Source organism: Apodemus sylvaticus, chromosome 20, assembly GCF_947179515.1.
Source record: "Apodemus sylvaticus chromosome 20, mApoSyl1.1, whole genome shotgun sequence".
In the NCBI taxonomy this organism is placed as follows: domain Eukaryota; kingdom Metazoa; phylum Chordata; class Mammalia; order Rodentia; family Muridae; genus Apodemus; species Apodemus sylvaticus.
The window spans coordinates 23,276,672-23,298,163 of NC_067491.1; the positions used below are offsets into that span (position 1 = coordinate 23,276,672).

Sequence of the window (21,492 nt, forward strand, 5' to 3'; positions counted from 1 at the left end):
GGTAAAACCGGAGTGATACTAGGCGGTGGCTAAAGTTGTGTTTAGGTTGTGCTGTCTCTCAGGTTCCCTCTGAAGCCATGTCTACACCACCTGGAGCCTGTGCCTTCCAAGGTTCCTCTATCTAAATTCTCTGCAGTTCTTTTGGTGGCTCTCTTTGAACTTTGTTCCTTTTTTTTTTTTTTTTTTTTAATCTGCGGACGCCATTCTTTCGTCATCCATGGGAACAGTATATTTACCGGCTGTACTGACCGTCTCATGAAAACATTATCAGATTTAGGCTTTTAGATAAGAACCCTGCGATTCCCAAGGTGGAGTCTGAACAGATCCAACTGCTTCATTTCCGCCCTACTAAGCCTAGTTCAGTTTGGCATGCTTTCCCAAGAGCAGCTGCTCTTTCTTGGCCTTTTGTTTGAATCAGGTGACAAGGGCCAGGCTGGCTTGTAGACGCCATGTCTTGAGTGTGCCTCTATTTATGAAAATGAAAATGGACACATCTGCTCTGGGATTGCCAGTTGTTCCTCCAGTATTAATTATTTATTTCAGCTGTACTGAGGCGAGGACGGAAGACATGGCATTTTTCATTCTCTGTGTTGCTTTTCCTTCAGTCACTTTTAATAGCAATGTTTTTTCCTCTGGAAGCTGTAGGTTTCTCAGAAGCTACAAACACAAATGTCTCCAAGAGTCAGTCAAATAACGACAATGATGAGTGAGAAGTCTATGTCCGGTGGTGGCTGAGCAAGAAGGCTCAGGCGCCCAGGTTTTCCAGGTAGAGACCTAGACTTTCTTTTTTTTTTTCCAGTTGAGGAAGGATTAATTTTGGTCTATGGTTTGGAGGTTTCAGCTATCTTTGTCTTCATTGATTCTTGGGCTGAGTGAAGTCAAGCATCATGGGGAGCATTGTGGAGAAGGCAGATTGACTTGTAGTGGACAGAAAGAAGGTGCCCCCCCCAAAAAAACCCCCAAAACCCAAAACTACATTAAAAAAATTGAAATCTCTTGATTTACTTAATTTTGATATCTAGTTAACCTACATCTTTTCAAATTACCATGTGGGCTAAATGGTAGATTTTGCTGATTCAATTGGCTTTGGTCGTTCTACCAAAGCACTCTGTGAACCCAGGGTTCCCAGGTTGAACATCTCTTTTATGAAGATTCCCGCCATATACCTGCACTAATACTTCTAACTCATGGGCATTCCTGACATTTTTGTTTGTTTGTTTTTGTTCTCCATGCCTAGTTTTATCGTTCACTTCAAGTTTGTTTAAATGCCACAACCTCTCAACTATTTCTTTACTCTTTTTTTTTTTTCTAGATTCGAGTAAATGCAAAAAGCCTAAGGGTAAGGAGATTGATCCTGTAATATCCCAGTAATAAAAGATTCTGTCCGTGCTGACACATGACTGAAAATAAATTTGTGTGCTGTAAACGGAGAACTAGGAATTCTGTTTAGATTTGCATAGTTTCTGGTTTCTGCCAGGGGGGAAAAAAAAAGAAAGAAAGAAAAAGAAAAGAAAATCGGTCCGTGCTGGAAGGAAAAGCCGTGCTGAGAGGATACACTGAAACAGCCAGCTCCAAAAAGAACAGAGATCGCTGCTTTCCCCCACCAGAAGCAGCTATGAAATAGCATATTCATCCTTTCTGAGTGATTACCGTCCTTTTTACCGATGAATACTAGGTCTACTTTGCCATTTTCATTTATTACTGGCAGAGACTAGTATTGAACTGTCCTAGCCTCATAATCTCGTCCAATGCGTGTTCTTCCTGTTTTTCCTCACCTCCTCAGAACCGATGATGTCCAATCCAGAACCGATCTCAGCTCTCCCCAGACCCTCCTCAGATTCTTTTGGCGGGAACATAACCTTACAAAGGGGTTTCCTCTTCCATCTCTTTTTTCCTATTTACTATTAAATCTGGTTTTGTCCGACTACAGCTTTCCCTTGGAATCTTTGGTGGAATGGTGATCTTTGGCTGAATTTGGCTTTGACAGGGGACTGGTTAGTATCAGAATCTCTATTCTGTCGTGTTTCACGATCGCTCTCTGCTAAACGTGCTCTCGTGCTGTAGAGATTTACAATCCCTAGCAGTCCAAACCAGAAACAAATCCTTTCTGCCGTTGTTCCATCAGCCCCCTCCCAGCCCCGATATCCTCTTAAGGGCGGCTTTAATCATTTTTTATCTGGGTCACACTCTAGAGCTTCCATTCTAAAAGGTTTCATTTTTGAATTCCCGGGTCCCTATTAAAATGTAGCAGATGGGAACGTGTGGGGCTTTGACCTTGTCAAAAACAAGGATTTAAAACTGCCTTAGCTCAATCGCCAAGAGGGCATCACATAACAAAAGCTTTTCCAGGAAGCTTTCTCCCGCTGTCCCCGAGGCATTGGTTCGGAGGCGAGGAGAATGCATCCTCGGTCTCCCGGGGTCACACCCTAAGGCCTCGGAGGGCTCCGGACCCTGCCCTGCGCAGCTCTGGATCTCGGTGCTGTCTCGCGCGCGCGGCCTTTCCCGGGTGGCCGGAGCCGGGCAGCATCGGCCTCCGACCGGGACCCGCCCCCGGGCCGCGGCGCCCACGCCCAGCGCGGTCCGCTGCCCCGGCGCAGTGCAGCAGAGAGCGCACTCCCGCTCGGGCCGGGCCGGCGCACGCACATCGGGACCCGCGCCCTCCGCGGCGGGAGGGGCTGAGGGGGCGTCCCGGGGGCTCGGGGGAAGAGGAGGAGGAGGCGGCGGGCCGCGGCGCCCTCATCCGGGCTCGCGCTCGCCCTCGCGCTCGCCCTCCGCCTTGCCGAGCCCCGCGAGGCTGAAACGCTTTCTCCCGGCATGCAGCGGGAGGAGGGATTTAACACCAAGATGGCGGACGGCCCGGATGAGTACGATACCGAGACGGGCTGCGTGCCCCTTCTCCACCCGGAGGTGAGGGACCGCGCCGAGCGTCTTCCCGGGCCTGCGGCCCCGCGGCCTCGCTCCCTCAGCCGTCCCCCGGGGCTGCGGCCGATGCGTCCGCGCGATGACCTGTGCGGGACCCGGGGAGGCTGAAGAAGCGAGTCCAGGCCCGAGCGCCGCGGCGAGCGGATAACGGGGGAGGAGATAGCGGGGCGGGCCCGGCCGGGGCGGGCTCTGGGACGCGGTCCCTGGCGGTGCCTGGAGGACAGAGGTGCGGATGGCGGTGGTCCTGCTTTGTCGCTGCCCGCGGTCGGGTGCAGGGACGACGGGGGCCTGCTGACACTTTGGAACCTCGGCTGAAGCCCCTGGTCTCGCTCCAAGCCTCTCCAGGGAGGGGAGGAAGCCAATCTGCTGCTGGTTTTTCTCTTCTCGTCCCCTCTTTTCTTGGTGAATGACACTGCCCTTCCCATTCGTTCACTCGTACCCGGGGAGAGTAGTTTCTTGGGCAAAGTGATGTCCTTCCAGGATATGCGATCGCAACTAGCTCGCCGCTGGGGGCGGCGAATTTCGGTGTTTGAGTATCTGCCCTTAAGCTATTAAAAAACAAAAACAAACCAACCAAAAAACCAAAAGGAGAGAGGGTCAGAACTTTCGCGAATAAACCCATGCACACAGTAGCTTGTCATAAAGTAGTGCCGTTTTGGGACTGTTGGGGAGGGTAGACCGCGCAACACGCTTCCCACCGTTTCTTTTGTATCTTCTCACGGAAGTGAACAGTTTTCCTTGCCAGATCAGTCAGGTTCTGCAGTTGTTTACCTCCCAGTTTGTAGCGGAGTTTGTGTTTACTTAAGGGCTGGAAGCAATTCTTTGTGCATCCAGGTTTCTTTAACCGTGCACGGTGAGATGCGGGGAGGGCAGGAAAGAGTAGCGCAGCTTCCTGCAGAACTCTGGTCGTGTTTTGAGGCTGAGGATTGTGCACAGATCCGTAATGTTCGCCACAGGGTGAACAAACATAGTTACTTTGCATTAGATTGATTTTATTTCTTTCTGGCTTTTTGTCGTGCTTTTTTTTTTTAATTGTGAATACAAAGGACCACTTTCGTATAATACTCCGTTATCTCATAACTTGATCATATATTCTCACATACATACATGCAATATATATTACACACATATGTAAATATACACATATATATACACACACACATACATACACACAAAACGAGACAGTTTCTTAGAAATATATGCTGGGACAAGTCTCATTAGAAAAGGCCATTTTGGGTTTCTGACACAGCTATGCAGTAAGAAGAAACTTTGAAAAATTAAAGTGGTAACAAACTTAGAATTAGCATTAGAGAGATTTCTTTTGGCTTATACCTAGGCCCTAAAAATATGTCCAGAAAGTTTTCAGATGTTGTGTAATTGGGATAAAGGATAATTTTGGTTCATCTGTTCCCGAGTGTATATCTCAAGCACTTCAGGTGTTCTATGTATTTTAATGTACTGTGACACTGGGTGTTTGGAGGGAGAGGGAGTAGGAGTTCAAAGCTCTTGAACCCAGTGTGATGAGTTGGAGGCTAGCTGGTGGCTCAATGTGACCAAACTGTACACAAAACTAAAAATCTTTCCTCTTTATAAAAGTGTATGTTGTTGTTACCCAAACACAATTTTGCAGGGCGTGGTCATTCACACCCAATTCTTGGGAGTCAGGAATGTCTCTGAGTTTGAAATCAGACTAGTCCACATAGCAAGTTCCAGGTTAGCCAGGGCCGCATAGTGACTCTGTGTCTCAAAACAGTTTTGTTTTTTTTTGTTCTTGTTTTAAACCTTCTAATAAATGTAGAGATTGCTCGGTATAATAGAGAGTTTGAACTTACGGTGGCATCAGTCTGTTATTTAACAGATGGTATGTTACTAGAAAATCAGCTTCCCTCTTGTTTAGAGTTGATAATGGTAAGATAGAGATTTCTTTTACCAAGTAAGCACTAGGTTTAGTAAGTTTAAGTTCTGGAACTTTGGGGGCTGACTGAAATCATCATTATTTTCTGTGGTTGGTTTATTGCACCTGCGGTAGACCTGGTGGTGGTCCATTCCTTACAGTTTGCTAGGAGCAGAGCAGGGCATGCTGGTTGTCTATAGAGTTTGTGAAACTGGGATGATGATGATGATGATGATGATGATATTATCTAATGGCCCATTAAGGAGCTAATGGAGAACACAGGCATTTGTGTCAGACTGACTGGGATTACCGTTCCGTAGCTGCTGCATTTTTATCTCCATCCTTCCCTGCTCCTCTTCTCTCTCTTCCAGGTGTGGTATCCTGTAGCTTTAAGTCCCTTTGTATCCGAGAATGACCTTGAATTTCTGATTCTCATACCCTGCATTAGCTATGTGCCACAAGGCCCAGTTTATGCAGTGCTGGGGATTGAACCCAGAGCTTTGTGCATACTAGGCAAGCAAGCCCCTGTTGCGAACACCTCATCCCTAGCCTAGGCCTGGGCTCTGATTTGGAATCCTTAGTAATTAAATGGTACGAAGTAAAAACTTCTTAACGCTTCTATCTGTTCATCAGAAAATATCGGTGTTTCCAGACTTTGTTTACCTGTACGGGAATATTTGTTAGAATTCACGAACGAAAACATTTTAGGGGCTCTGGTGAGGTCATCTTCCCACTCACACCACCAGAAAGAGTGATGCTTGCTTTTTGAGTGATTTAGAAATTTATATGTGTTGAGGGTTTTTTTTTGGGGGGGGGGCGGTGAGACAGGGTTTCTCTGTGTAGCCCTAGCTGCCTGGGAACTCACTTTGTAGACCAGGCTGGCCTTGAACTCACAAAGATCTGCCTGCCTCTGCCTCCTAAATGCTGGCATTAAAGGTGTACACCACCACCACCCAGCTTACCTGTTTTTAATGTATTGGATTTACATTTTGTAGAAATGTTTCATTTTACTTTTTTCTTTGGACTTAATACTGTCACAAAAATAGTTTCTAAGTATTTGTTAAATGGATAAATTATTTGTAGGATAGTTTAGCTGTTAGCAAACACGGCAGCAAACACATAGCTGAGGAATTGAAACAAGAGATTATAAGCTTCCAGCTAGGGAGAGCTACACAGCAAGACTGTGTCCCTCCAGGTTAGATAGATAGATTCTAGATAGGTGGTTAGGATCCACTATTGCTAATTCACCAATTTGTATACAAACTGCCCACTACTAAAGACAGATATGCAGTTAACATGGACAGTGAAACATTTTTAGAGGTATTTTTGGTTTAAAAAAAAATCTTACTTTTTAAATGAAATGCCATTCATTTAGTCATATAAAAGCTTGTATATCAGATTTGGACTAGGTGTGGTACTAAACTCAGAAGTGTGTGTGGGTGTCTGTCTGTGTGTTTGTGTGCACGCAGGTGTGCGTGTGTGTGTGTGTATGTGTGTGTGTATAAGGTCAAGAAGAGCACTATTCTTTTTAAATGTGGGTTTTGCTGTTTACTGTCATTGAGGTCAAACTATATTTTCCTTATTTGTAAAGTTGGGTTGCTATTCACCTACCTTGTAGAGCCGTTGTGAGTGTTAGTTTTAGATAAGCTATAAACTACTGTTTGAAAATCAGCCATCACGTGGACCTGACAAGCCAGTGGCCTATCACATAGTGAATACTGAAAGGGAAGTTGATCTTACCTTGCTCTGTTGAAATAGGTGCTAATTCATTTTATCACAGAGGAAGAATTAAAGGCTATTTGGAAATGGATAAACTGGCCGTGAGGGGATTAGGGTGCTGCTGGTCCTGCCTCTGTAACCCTGAGTTAGCAGAAATTTAGCTGCTTTTAGTTTCTTTACTTTTTAGATAAAGAGGCTAGATTAGATGATCTCCAAGATTTCTTTAAACTCTGATGTTCTGATTGAAGTTTTGATTTGTTTTTTTGGGGGGGGGGGGTAGGATAATCAACTTGAACATCTAGCTGCTATGCACATAGTAATATTTTAGACTATCTGAGTATCTCCGTGGAGACCATGTCAGTGCTGCATGGAGCAGTAGCCTGCTTGCTGTGTCAGGTTGCTGTCACTCGGAATAACCCATTAGAAAACTGGGAGGACCATATGTTGCTTTGCGGACCTGCGGCCTCTTGTTTCATAGTAGCCGGGCTTCAGCGGATCAGCTCAGCGCTTCAGGGGAAGGAAATCACAGCCCTCTGCCAGCCCTTGGTTGGAGCTCCTTGTGTCAGGAATCTGACAGCTGCACTGGATCGCCTGGGCTCTCACTTTTCTCTCCACTTCTCCCCTTGTTTTCAAAATGTGGTGCTTCATCCTCCTGCTTCCCGCATCCCTGACCACTGTGTCCGTGTGTGTCCATCTGTCTGTGTGTGTCCATCCATCCATCCTGCACATCTGTGCGTGTCTTTTAATTGGTATCGCTTTAGTTTACATTGTCTTTGTCCATTTTGTTTTCTCATGATTTGGCTGTCGAATGTTGAAGTAAAGTGTAACTGTCCCTGCCATCTCACAGGCTTTCTTCCTGGTCTCCTCTTCCAGGCTCTAGGAGGGATGCCTTTTTCCATTTGCACTTTTCATCCTATTACGTATTTAGAGATAGATTTGTTTATGTGTATAAACTGGTGTCTGCAGACGGGATCTTCTTCTATTAGGTTACTGGCTGCTCTGTCATCAGACTCTTGTGGACAGTAGATTGTATGCCTTAAGGGTGCCTTTTTTCTTTGTAGGATTTTTTTAATTGGATGTAATAGTACACACCTTTAAATCCAGTACTTGGAAGTATAGGCAGATGAATCTCTTCAGTTTGAGGCCAGCCTGGTCTACAGAGTTCCAAAACAGCCAGAGTTATGAAGATAGACCCTCTTTCAAAAAACAAACAAAAAAAAAAAGAAAGAAAGAAAAAAAAAGAAAAGCTGTATTTTTCTTGTTTGTTTGTGTCAGTATGCATGCACGCTTACGGAGGCCGGATGAAGGGAACAGAGCCTCTCCTGGGAGGCTGGGAGCTTGGGGCTGGTCATGGAGCCTCTGGAAGACCAGCACGTATTCTCAACTGAGCTGCTTTTCCAACCTTCTTTTTTCTTTTTTTTTTAATTGAAGCAAAAATGCTGTAAATCATAATTGTAATTTAGATTTTAAAGACATGATAATAACTAAGTCTATATAAAATGAAAATAAGATTGTTGACCTTATAGATAAATCCAAAGTTGAAAAGTAGTAGAACCAGATTTTTTACTTTGAGGAGGAAATGTCATTTTTCTGTCCTGTATTTTATTTTTCCCAATCTTAACGTCATTTGTTGTTAAGATAGGGTCTTGTGTCATACGGGCTGGGATCTAGCTCACTGTGTAGTGTTGGATGACCTTGAGTTTTGGATTCTTCTGCCTGTCCTACAGTAACTGGGTTACAGGTAAGGGCTCCATGCCCAGGGTGTGGTTTATTTAAATTGTCAACTCCACACATGTAGAGTCCCCCAAGTCTCACTGAGGAACTGTCTGGATTAGGCTGGCTTTGCAGGATGCCTTGTCTGTTAGTTGATGAAAGTGGCTGGGGTCAGCGTTCCTGAGGGCTTGGGTCCTGGACCTATAACGTTAGCTAAGCAATAGGAGGCGCGTGTGCATCCATTCTCTCTGCTCTGACTGTGCACGTCACCAGTGGCTTCAAGTTCCCCATTTCTTGACTTCCCTGTTGCGGCCGACTGTAGCCTGGAATCACAAGCTACAAAAAACCCTTTTCTCCCCTAAGTTGTCGTTTTGTTAGGGCATTTTATCAAAGCATCAGAAATGAAACTAGAATACCCAAATCTTCATCATAATAATTTGTGGGAATTATCTTAAAAGTATTAAGAGTTAACTCTGGAGTACGTAGATAGAAAACTATACACACGACTGATAAGTGATCTTAGGGTGCTTGATTCAAATCCCAACTCTGCTGCTTACTACATTACATGTGTGACCTGGACAAACTTCTGAACTCTTGTGTTCTAAGCCAACACCAAGTTATAATATTATGAGATTATTGTAATAACTAAATGAGCTAATTTATGCAAAGTCCTGTGTCTATCCATTGATAAATAAAGTAGATCTTAGCTATTAATGTATTAAGAAACAACATCTCAAATTGAGCAATAGCTTTCTGTGTGTGTGTGTGTGTGTGTGTGTCTGTGTAGAGATCACAGACTGAATGATAACTGTAATACTGGTTGTGTTGAGAATAATTAGAGGACTTTAAGATAAGCCTGTTTGCTTTACTTTATGGTCTTAAGCTGTGTTTGTAGAACATCTGAGTGTGACTTTGTCACAGACTTGAAGCCACAGAGGGATGAAGTGTACGAAGCAACACACTGTGAAACAGAAGACTAGAGGTTTTGAGATATTTCAGGATAGACAAAGATGAATGAGGTTGTGTGTTTGTGTGTGTGTGTGTGTTAAATTAAAAGAATGGATTGTAGGTAGGCTGTTAGAGTTGTTGAGGGTTCTGCGGTTGGACAGTTAAGGCGTCTTAAAAATGTGAGGTGTCTGAGCAAGTAAAGGCATGTACTCTCTGAGTTCAGTCCCAGGGCCCACATGGTAGAAGGAGAGCACTAACTCCTGAAACTGCCTGCACGTGAGGGCCGTGGCACCCCACCCAGATACGGAATTAATGTAGCAAAACTATAAAGATATATTAAATGTAATGTGCTTTACAAAGAACTCCAAACGACCTCAATGTCAGTCATAAAGGTAGGTATTTACTGTTAAGATGCAGACGTTCTCTTTAAAAGTGTCCGACCGTTATCTTACTATTAAATGTTACACGTGGAAAGTTTAAGAGTAAATAAATCAAGTATCTTAAATCTGAGTTTTGAAGGTCATGCTTCAGGATGATATATTTATAAAATATATGAATAAGAATTTCTGCTCAGTGGCTTATTTATCCAGTTCTAGGACAATGCCTTCTTTTAGGGTTTTGTTAAAAGAGAATTATTAGTGACTGAGTTGGAAGAAAGTACAGTGAACCCTCAGCCTTCTGAGAAAGGAAATAACTGCAAGCAAGGCCATGCCTCGGATTGCAAAGGGTTAAACTGTATTTCCCCCCCAACACACACACAGGGTTTCTCTGTATAGCCCTGGCTGTCCTGGAATTCACTCTGTAGACCAGGGTGGCCTCGAACTCAGAAATCCAATCCGCCTGCCTCTGCCTCCCAGAGTGCTGGGATTACAGGCAAGCGCCACCACCGCCCGGCTGTATTTTTTTTTCTATGTGGAAGAAAAAAAGAAAAAAAAAACCTTTCCGAATGGATTCTGCTTTCTTTAGAGTTAATACCTGCCAGATAGAGTCTTTCTTTGGTAAGTCAGAGTACAAAAAGGACTTGTGAGCGTCCCTCCCTCGTGAGTCAGTGTGGGGATGAGATGGATAGCTGTGTGGGGCCGGAGGCTTCCAGATGCCAAATGGCTTATGTTTTTAATCGCTGCCATGTTCTAGGGGGAAACCCAAGTGAATGATTCCTGATTATGGCCACTTTGTAATTTATGAAGGATTTGATGAGGATGAACAAAACTAATGTGATTACCCCTATTTTCATAGGGGGAAATCTCGTTCTTACACTGATTATGGAGTTGCTGTTACTTTATTAGAAACTTCTGGTTGTAAATGTCAACAACTTAAAGATTAGCTGGGTAAAGGGAGGATTTAATTTACTATCTCAGATCCCCCATAAAGTCATGTCAGGGCGCAGTTGCACTGAAGGACAGACAGCCGCAGCCTGGACTGAGACTCTCACCTCTCTTCCTTTCAACTGTGTTCTCCTGCTCCATGGAGAACAGCTTTCTTTACTCTGTGATATAGACACCGAAGCCAGGTTTATTTATTTTTGGTCCAGACTGCTCAGACCATCTCAGAAGAGAGGAGAGGGACTGCGTGCTGTCTCTCTCTCCACACTGAGAGGCAGTGTTGAATGGCTCAGATTTAGTTTCTGAGCCTGCTTAACCAGGATAGCAGTTGCTGGTTAGGACGATGTCACTGGAGCTGGGGAAGAATATGTGGGCAGACAAGTCCATGTCTGACTTAGAGTACTGTGAGCTCTTTATGTGCAAATGTCATTTCTCTTTATCAAGCATGTTCTGAGATGGTAGCATAACTTAGTTGTGCTAACTACTGAATACAATTTCCAGTGACCAACTGGGTGTCATGTGTTATGACTGGGAATTTGTAAACCTTCTTGTGCAGTGCCACATAGTTATAGTATTTTTTCAAAATTTCAGGCTGTACAGTTACCATAGTAATTGCTGGATTGTGCTGTTGTATAAAGCAGCTGTAAGCAATATGTGTGCTGTTCCTATAGCAGCTATTGTAAACTCAGATGATGGGGCTATACCTTACCAACCTCTGATTCAGAAGAAGATGCATAGAAACGCCAAGAAATTTATGTTAAGGAACATTTCAACATATTGCAAGCTCAATATCTCCTATCTTAACTCTGTCAGGTCTGTGTTCATGGGGGACCTGGGGTAGTTGAAACATGTATGTGGATACTCAGGTCTGAAGGGACCTTTCCCACAGTAAACATGCTTCCTCCGGAATTCTCTGCTGTGTGGCCTTACCTTATATTTGTTTTAAAACATTTCAAGGTGTTCTTATAAGTGCCTCCATTGCGCTCTCCACCCCTCAGTCCTCGTATTGGTTCCCGGACAACGCTGTATACAGGAGGACGGGACTGATTTGACAGTTATTTAATGTTATTGCTTCAGCGTGACACATAATAACAGCAATAATTGCACACACTGACATGTAACAGTGAGCTGAGCACAGCACCGCCAACTTAAACGTATCCCCAACTCGCTTACAAATAAACAAGACTCTGATTTATTTTATTTGGCTTATCTGGTTATTTTATTTGGCTTTGACAATTATGGGGGGGAAGGGCGGAACCCTAAGCTACTTTTCTAACTTCTGGCCTGGCTACCCTCTCCCCCCAGGGTCCACACTGTTTCTCCTGGCCACGTGCTCATAGAACCTCTTCTCTTGGCGCCTTCTCTCTCACCACGTTTCCACTCCAACCAGGAAACTCCAAACCCACCTCAAATCCTTCCTGTAATTGGCTGAAGCCAGTTTACTTAACCAACAGTTTTAAATTGAGGAACTGGGTTTTGCACAACAAAAGCTTGTAAAGTGAGAATTGCTCTTAGGTCTAGACCTTCAGAATTTAGCATTATAATACATAGCCGCCGACCAGACCTCCACACCTAGCATTCTAAACACTTTAACAGATGCGTTTATTTGATTTTCACTGCTTGGTGTGCCTGTTTTACAAATGAGATAATTGGTGTATGTGGGAGTCAGACTTGCTGGTAAGCAGCAGAAGTGCGTATAAACCCACTTTGCCCCTCTATTTATATCATACTTCAACGTGATCAAAGTTGCAAAGTTGATTATTGTTTGGTAGATACCAGATAGCTGTGGTTGCAGATGTTTTCATCCATGCTGTTTGTAATCATGTACAGTTTTATTTTTTCTTAGTTATTTTAGGTTTGGCTTAAGTTAGATTCTGCAGAGTTGATTGAGCAGGAGGTACGGTGAATTCCCTTATCCGCTTTCCCCCACGTCTTTGTGATTCCCATTAGCAGCGTGCGGCAGCAGAGAGGTCCTTTGACAGGGTTTCGGCTTCTATCAGTGTGCCACTGCCATCCAGGCCATACTTCATATTTAAGGCTCATTCTAGAGGTTGTACAGCCTATGGATCTTAATGGATGCATGTTTACCATGATTGAAGACTCCCTAAAATGTCTTTTTTGCTCACTGTGGAGCATACACTAACTAGAAACCATGCTTCACATTTTGTTCCTTGGGCAACAGTGTGCAGATACAGTGTTGTGATGCTCTTTATAGCTGCGAGCCAGGCATCTGTGCAGGCACTAGGGCGAATGATCAGGACTCAGGCTGGGCCTGACGCAGCCCACGTGTGCTGTACGCTCAGGGAACTCGGAGGGTGTGGCAAGTGGTTCCTGGAAGTTCGGGGCCAGCCTGAGTTATAGTGTGTTTCAAGCTAACTTGGGTTTCATAAGATCCTGTTTCTGTTCTTAAAGAATGGAATGCTATTGAGCTCTAAAGAAAAATGCAGGCCTGGAGAGATAGATGTCAGCAGTTAAGAGCACTGACTAGTTTTCCAGAAGTCTTGAGTTCAATTCCCAGCAACCAAGTGGTGGCTCACAACTATCTGTAATGGGATCTGATGCCCTCTTCTGGTGTGTCTGAAGACAGCGACAGTGTACTCACATACATAAAATAAATAAACAAATCTTAAAAAAAAAAAGAAAGAAAGAAAAATGCAGTCACAAAATCTGTAGGGAAGTTGCTGAGCTTAAAACATAATATTAAGTGAGTTTATACAATCTCAGGAAAAACCCATATGCTCTCTCATATGCAGGGTCTAGCCAGCACTACAGGTGACTATGTAAACCAGTGTCCATGTGGGTCCAGCCGTACACACCGTAGAGATGACAGAAGAAGGCTGAGTACTGGGGTGAGGAAGGACTGAGTGCAGGGATGAAATGCGTTACGACAGAGGAGACAGCTGATCGTTGCTCTGGCTCCAGGTCTGACTGGAGTTTTGGGTTGGTGGTGGATCACTGCATGGACATCTGTTCGATAGTGAGACCTAAGTCAGGGTGACGCCGCCTGCAGCTCTCATAGAATGGCTGCTCCACGTTAGAGAAGTCCATTGAGATCCCCATAGACCAGGCTAGCCTCAAATTCATAGAGATCCACCTGCCTCTGCCTCCCAAGAGCTGGGAGTAATTAAAGGCATTCATCACTATGCCCAGCTAGCTTGTGATTGTGATGCTTTCTGCATTTGCTAAGTTTTTTACAATAAACTTTATAATATCCTTTAAAAGATAACCATTTTGGTAAGATTGGTTGTGTGTGTGTGTGTGTGTGTGTGGTTAGGCTACACTGGCCAGAGCACCCCAGGACTTCTGTGATCCGCATCTCCCCAGTCTGGGCTTTTAAGTGCACTGATGCTCCTTTGTCATGTGGGTCTGAGGTCTGATGACTGCATGGCATGAATTTTATTGACTCTGTTTCCCAGCCCTAACTGCATTTTGAAATTTTGATGTTGTTGAGTTTAAGAAAAATGGATGTTGATGCTCCAAATTTAGGTACTCCTGCTTGTACAAGGAGCAACCCTTGACCACCCAAGCCCTCTTCCAGCCCCTGTATACAGTTACAATTACAAAACTACAGAAAATGGAGAATAAACGGTGGTTACCAGAGGCTAATCAGGGAAGGAGAATTGGTACTGCTTTAAAATCCCTGTCATCCTCCTGTGCACATCTGATGTGATGAAAATCCCTGTGGTCCTGTGCACATCTGATGTGAAGATCTGCCAGACTACATTCTTGTACATAAGAGAGAGTGCTGTGTTCCAACTGCCACATTCTTTGATAGAAACTCTGTTCTTGGGCACATTACTTTTACTTTGGGTGTCTCCATTTTCTTTCCTGAAAATGCTAGGATAATAGAAAACCTTTGTTTTAAGGGTTCTTTATAGAATTGAATGAATTAATGTACTAAGTGCTGGAGGCTTAACATTTTCAAACTCTAAAACTGAGGTTTGTGTTTTGCAGTGAATGGTGTCGTTTGCTTTGGGGAAGTAGTAGTAGTGGTTGGTGGTGGTGGTGGTGGTGGTGGTTGGTGGTGGTGGTGGTTGTTGTTGTTGGTGGTGGTGGTTGGTGGTGGTTGTTGTGGTGGTAGTAGTGGTGTTAGTAAATGACTCTCTTTGTTCCTCACAGCGTAACTATACATGTGCAGACCCTCACTTTAGTCAGCAATCCATTGAAAGAATATTTGAGAGTGTATGATTATTGGTTATGTTCAAACTATAGCTAATTTCCAGTAGGGTCAAGAAAATTACAGCATTGGAACATGTGGAATGTGGCTTGGAAGGAGATTCCATTGTTTTGGGATTTACAGGTGGCATTGACAGCTGTAGGTTAAATAGTGGGGTGCAGACCAGCTCTGACCATGAAAATGTAGCAGTTCAGTAACCGATTAAATCTGCCTATCCCTCTGTAGAGGATCTCGTGAGTAGTATAACCCTCCGATTCAAATGATAAAGATGTTGTTAATGGTTCCACTGGCAGTTTTCTCTCTGTGACACATGATAGTAATGGTGTGGTTTCCAGTAGCATCTTTAATTGTTTGAAACATTGTCACTGTCAGCTCTAAAGGAAACTCCCTAAGTTCTGTTGTTGTTAGACAAAAGCCAGCATTTCTCAGGACCTGTGATGTCAATCCCCCTCCTGAAAAGCAGTCAGTTTCCTTCTCACTGACAGAAGGGTCACATGACTCTGTGGTACCAGGTGGCCCCTGGCTTTGTCCACATCACCAGGAGGTAGCTCTTCTCACCCGTCCCATTCCAGAACCTTCTTCAGCTCAGGAGCTCACTCCCCCAGCTCTGCATTTCGCCCTATAACCCAGCTATATCAGTTATTCTCTCTCTGTGGTTCCTTCTTGGCCCTTGTTCTTGGTCTCTTCTTTGTCTTCTTCTTGTTCCCCATGTTCTGACCCCGTGGTCTAGTCTGCTGGGCATGGGTAGTGTACTACTTTCTCTCTTTCTTCTGGACTCTTCCAGATGCCTCTGGCTGCCCTTCCTCTCTCTCATGTCTGTAAGAGAGACCTCCCTCAGCCATACGTGGGAGCAGTCTCGTTGTCCATGTATAGTCTCCTAATAAAGCCCAGAATAGTACCTAGGAAGAACAATTAGCTATTCTTACTAATGTTATTTTTTAACTTTTTAATTGTTAAAAATTTGCGTATTTAAAAATTCTGTGTATATATGGGAACCAGGGTTGTGCATGTGGGCGCAGCTGTCAGACCCTGGAGCCAGAGCTCCTGGGCTTGTGAGTTGCCTTAAGGAGACAGCGTGGGTAGGTGGGTAGCCACGGGTAGGTGGGCAGCATTCTCTGAGAGCTGTGCTCCTCACCTGCTGAGCCTCGTTTGTCCCGAGATTGTATTTCCTATGCATTTCAAGATGAGTTCTGGCAAGTCCCCAGAGCTTGGCCGCCAGCCAGTCTATCCAGATGCCGAGCTCAGGCTCAGTGAGAGACCCGTCTCAGAAAGTAATGTGGTTAAGAGATTCCCTGCTCTTCAGAGGCCGGAGTTCAGTCCCCACCTACACTGGGCAGCTCACAAGTGTGTGCAACTCCAGGTCAGGAGATTTGGCACCCTCTTTTGGCCTCTGAGGATGCCATACATAAAAAACAATCAAGAGAAAAGAAAAAGATGGAGAGCAGTTGAGGCAGACACCCCACTTCAACTTTAGGCATCAAAACCCGTAACACATCTCCATGCACCCATATATGTCACACGTACACGTACACACATACACACCATCGAGGAGCACGTGAGTGGAATCATCTAGAACATGCCATACATGATTGACTTTTTCCCCACACAGCATGATTCTTGGAGATTTGTCAGGTGTTCGTGGTGGTTCTTCTGTACATTACTAATGCTTCACAGTGTGATAGACCCTTCCATACACGACTGTAAATGACCGCTTCCCAGCTTACAGTTAGTGCGTGTTATAGAATATATAGGTCATACTTTTTATATTTAGTTATAAGTATGTGTGTACAGGTGCACAATGTTAATTCTTTGGGGGAAATGCAGTTCCTGGATCACATGGTTGTATATTAATGATTTTAAGAAATCAAGCTGTTTTCCAGAGTGGCTACTCATGTTGCGCTCCCATAGCTGGGTATGTCTGATATCAGCTCCGCATCCTCATTGGGATCTGATAATGTTGCTTTATTACTTCATTGCTCTGGCTTCTTTCCAGTCTGATTTTCAGATTTCTTTTGTGATTCAGTTAAGTAGGAGAGTGCTGGCAGGCAGGGGTGGGAGTGTGGACTTAGGATCAGGTGTGTGTGCATGAAACAGAAGAAATTTGTAGTAAGTCTGGGGGTTAAAGGTGAACTGGGGGTAGGGAAAGAGAGGGGACAGCTCTTGGTGTGCCTTTATTAAGGATCACGAGTGTGGGCGTGTTGACCTTCCTGCTGGGGAAGGGAAAGGTTGTGGATTTGCTAGTCAAAACTTTTAAAATTAGTGAATGTGCGCGCATGGTATGTGCGTTACATAATTTGCATGTGTCACAGCACTTGTGTTCAGTTTCATGGAGTTGTGTAGATTCCAGGGATTGACCTGTGCTTCCCAGGCTACCCAGCAAGCACCTTTCTCTGCCACGCCGCCTGGTAGCCCCCAGATTACACATGACTGAGAGCTTTCTTACACGGGCGCTAACAACTGGCCACTAGGTATGTCACAGCTAACAGCTGCGGGGTTGTTTGATTTGTGATTAGGAAATAAGGAACAAACTAGTTATATTGTAGTCACTCAAGTAGGGAGGTTTGAACTAGGCCAAAGATGACAAGGAAGCCCTTGGTTTCAGATATTTCATGTCAAGCCTAAAAATAGATAATGGAGACAGCAATTCTATTAAATTATGAGTGGCCCACCCACCATGTGTGTGTGTGTGTGTGTGTGTGTGTGTGTGTGTGTGTGTGTGTGTTTGTGTGTGTGTGTGTCTGTCTGTCTGTCTGTCTTTCCATTCCCTCTTCCATGTGGAGTGTGTGTGTGTGTCTGTCTGTCTGTCTGTCTCTCTCCCCCAACCCCCTCCAAGGTGGGGAGTGTGTGTGTGTCTGTCTTTCCCTCCCCTCCATGTGGAATGTGTGTGTGTGTGTGTGTGCGCGCGCGCGCACTGCTACTGTTTTTCTTGGTTGCTCTCCACTTTATAGTTCAAGGTTAGTCTCTTGCTGAACCTGGAGCTCATCGTTCAGGTAGCTTCGGCTGGTAGCTTACTGGAGCGTCTAGCTGGCTTGCTGGAGAACCTGCCCCTTGTCTCCCGAGGGTTGGGGACTAAAGACAAGTTTATCATATCCATATGGCTTTAAGTAGTCGCTTTACCTAAGGAGCTGTTCTCTGCCCGATGCCTACCCCTTTCTTTCTTAGATAACATCTGCCACCTCTGGCCAGGGGGCTTCAGGCCCTTGTAATGCTCCTCCCTCGGTGTCCTGGTGATGGGATCACAGGACTGGTATGGGCACCATGCCCTTGGACCATTCTAATGCTTGTGATGTAAAGCTGTTGCCACTTCCCGAGTGGCTGATGATATTGAATATCCTTTCTGCTGAATATTTTCATTCCTGTATCTTTGGTAAAGTATCTCTTATCTGTACTAGTTTACTAGGGCTGCTGGTATACAATACCACTGACCAGATGGTTTACACGTGGAGAGCCCCTCTCCAGTTTTGGAGGCTAGATAACAAAGGTCCAGATTAAGTTATTGACTAGTGTGCTTTTTCCTTTGATAACTTTTAGATGTCTGGTCTCACTATGTTTTTAAAGGTTTTGTATGTATGTATGTATGTATGTATGTATGTATGTATATATATATATTTTAACATTTAGTTTTGTAATAAGTTTTGAGTTGTTTTTTATATAATTTGGGTTTTAAAAAATGGGTTGATCAGGACTGGAGAGGTGGCTCAGTGGTTAAGAGCACTGACTGCTTTTCCAAAGGTCCTGAGTTCAATTCCCAGCAACCACATGGTGGCTCACAACCATCTGTAATGGAATCTGATGCCCTCTTCTGGTGTGTCTGAAGACAGCAACAGTGTACTCACATACATAAAATAAATAAATCTTTTTAGAAAAATGGATTGATCTTTTTTTTTTTAATCTTAATTTTGCCTATAGATTCCCATTCATCTCCGAATACTCCTTCTTTAAATTGCTTTTGTATTGTTAAAAAAAATCATTGAGCAAATATATGGGTTTTAATTTCTGGGGTTTGTTTTTTTTTTTTTTTTTGTTGTTGTTGTTCTTGTTGTTGTTGTTCTATTTCTCAAGTCTTTTTGTGTCTAAAACTAAGCCAGCCCTGTGCGATGTTGGTAACTTTTGCTTTGTAATAGTTCTTAAAATTGACTTTTAGAAGATAACAGGTGTCTTCCCATATAAATTTAGAATAATAACCTCGTCTATAGCTACAATCTTGAGAGATTTTGATAGGAATTGCATTAAACCTATATATAAATGTGAGGAGAATGGCATCTTTATGATGAATGTTCTAGTTCATAAGTGTAGTGTGTATGTCAGTTTGTCCGGATTTTGATCTCTTTGATTGGTTTTTGACAGACGATGCTGCACTGACTCCTGCCCCTTATTTTCTCTCACACACCACCAGTTCTTGGCCTCACCACACCATTTCTACCAGTGAGGAAATAATTCTTCATTTCTGAAACCAAGCTGAGCACCATTCTTTTCCTTAGGTCTCTTTCTGTTCTGACTTCTGCTCTTATTACTAACAAAACTTGCCTAGAAGAGTTGTAGGTATCCCCTGTTCTGTCCATCCTTTCTTCAGCCCTCTCCAGTCAAGTACACCTTGTCACAGTGATGTGCCCTGGAGCTGCTAAGTTCCCAGGCCAGTCTGAGAAGCTTTCTTTGTTTTGCTCTAGGGAAACAAAGGTATCAAGTGGTGCTGCCACCCGAGGGCAGTTTAATAATGAGGTTCAGGACACCAAGTCAGTTTAATAATGAAGTTCAAGGAACTGAGTCATTTTATCTGTAAGTAGGCGCTTACCTAAATCAACAGCTCTAACCAGCACAGTATCCCAAAGATAAGCGGGGACAGTATTTTTGTGTGACGTATTGGTGCAGCGAAATACCATTTACCATGCAGTGGAGGAGAGCGCTGTATAGTGCTGAGTGACCTCAGAGGGCCCGTGCTTGCTTCTGGTGTGTGAGGTAAGCGCTGTCTGATCTATGTGCTTGAGAAGTGGGAATATTCGGTCAGTAGCACTAAAGATTGTAGTTGTATTTAAGTATAAAGTCAAAACTAGAGAAGCCCAAGGAAAAGAGCAGTGTATATGACTATTAGTTGTAGAATGTCAGAAATACATTGAAGTCATAAATCAGCAATACTAGAAATGAGACAGATGTCTTTAAGTCAGAAATTAAGTAATATCTAATCTTGCATATACAAATCTAATTTAAACATGTTAAATGAATCTCAGGATTCCAGTAAAGTTCTTATACTTCAAAGTACTCGAACAGGAAAATTTCAAAAATAAACAGTAGGCAAATACTTATTTTAACTAATTAATTAATTAGTTTGTTAATTTTTGGTAGACAGGTATTCTGTGTAGTCCTTCCTGGCTGTCCTAAAACTTACTATGTAGACCAGATTTGCCACAGACTACAGAGATCTACCTCTCTCTGTTTTAGAGTGCTGGGATTAAAAGTGTGTGCCACTACAACCATCATAAATGTTATTTTAAGTAGGGAGAATTTTAAAATAATGTCCATTGCCATGGGAAATTAGTTAATAATATATTGCAGATATTGTCCTATAGGTAGAAATACTCAATATCATCTTCAAGAAGTAAAGAAATATTAACTGAGTTAAGGTGGTTTTAGTTTGTTTGTTTGATTTGGTTTTGTTTTTTGAGCCAGGGTCTCTCTATTGTGTAACTCTTGCTGTCCTAAAATGTATTATGTGAACCAGGATGGCCTCACACAGATCACTGTCTTTGCCGCCGGTAGTGTTGAGATTAAAGTGTTTTTCAATATGAAAAAGAAAATCCCATCATTCTTTTATTTCCTTTTGGTGGTCCAGTGCTAATACTTGGGAGGTTGAGGCAGGAGCATTGTGAGTTTGAGGTCAGTCTGGGCTACTCAGTGAGATTGAGAGGGGCACTAGAGTCCTTCGAGGCTCTGCTGTGCAGTAGATACTGCAATGATACGGTTTCTGCCCTGCCTGCCGTATTTTAAGCCTAGTGCTGAGGAGAAGTTTAGACAGGTTTGTGGGTTAGGAGCTCCGCACAGAGCTTAGAGGTTAGTTAGCACGACTGCCTGAGAGTTCAGCCCTCGGGGCGGCGGTAGGGAATGCTGCCCAGGGAGTGTGGCAGCATGTCAGAGTGTGGAGTGCCTAGAAGCTGTCTGTGGTGAGAATACCAGGGGGTAAGAAGTGTTCAGCTCTGGGGTAGTTTCGTGCATTGTGTGGTCGTCTGTTGTTGACTGAAGTGCTGTGGGATGCATGACTGGATTTGGACAGTTAGACATTCTGTTAGAGTTGCTTATTTATCGAGAACGATTAGGGAAAGCTAGTACCAGGGAATAGAAGATTTTTGGTTTTGGTTTTTTTTTTGGTAGGGTCTCACTATGTAGCTCTGACTGTTTTAGAACTTCATATGTAGGCCAGCGGGCCTTGAACTCCTGAAGATTTGACTGCATGGATTAAAGGTGTGCTGCACCATGCTTAGAGAGGAATGCTCTTGCAATGTCGTTCTCTGAGAGACCGTGTGAGCTCTCCCTCGTCAGTGTCTTAGGGTTTGTCTGGGACAGTGCTGGAGCTCAGGCTGTTCTCGAGCTGTAAAGGACGGAAGAGAATGAGATGTTCACAGAACCTACAGGCGACTGGTGTGACAGCCAGTTTCTAGTTTATCACTGATTTCTAACCTCAGAGCTTGTTCGCTTGGGGACTGTAGACCAGGGATAGATGTATCATTTGACTACGCTTTTTCTCTAGAAGATGAATTCTAAGCATAATTACTTCAATATTTGTCAAAAGGCACAAAAATAAAAGT

At 43.8% G+C, this 21,492-nt stretch overlaps 1 protein-coding gene across 2 annotated transcripts in view; it reads left to right on the forward strand.

Annotated features, from left to right (window-relative positions):
* The first annotated feature begins 2,706 nt into the window (after positions 1-2,706).
* Zdhhc17 (zinc finger DHHC-type palmitoyltransferase 17) overlaps positions 2,707-21,492 on the forward strand; it is a 61,731-nt gene continuing 42,945 nt past the window's right edge. For both annotated transcript variants that reach the window (XM_052164989.1, XM_052164990.1), the window contains exon 1: positions 2,707-2,907. In XM_052164989.1, the coding sequence (XP_052020949.1) occupies positions 2,815-2,907 (93 nt within the window). In that variant the 5' untranslated portion in view covers positions 2,707-2,814. The remainder of the gene's footprint in view (positions 2,908-21,492) is intronic.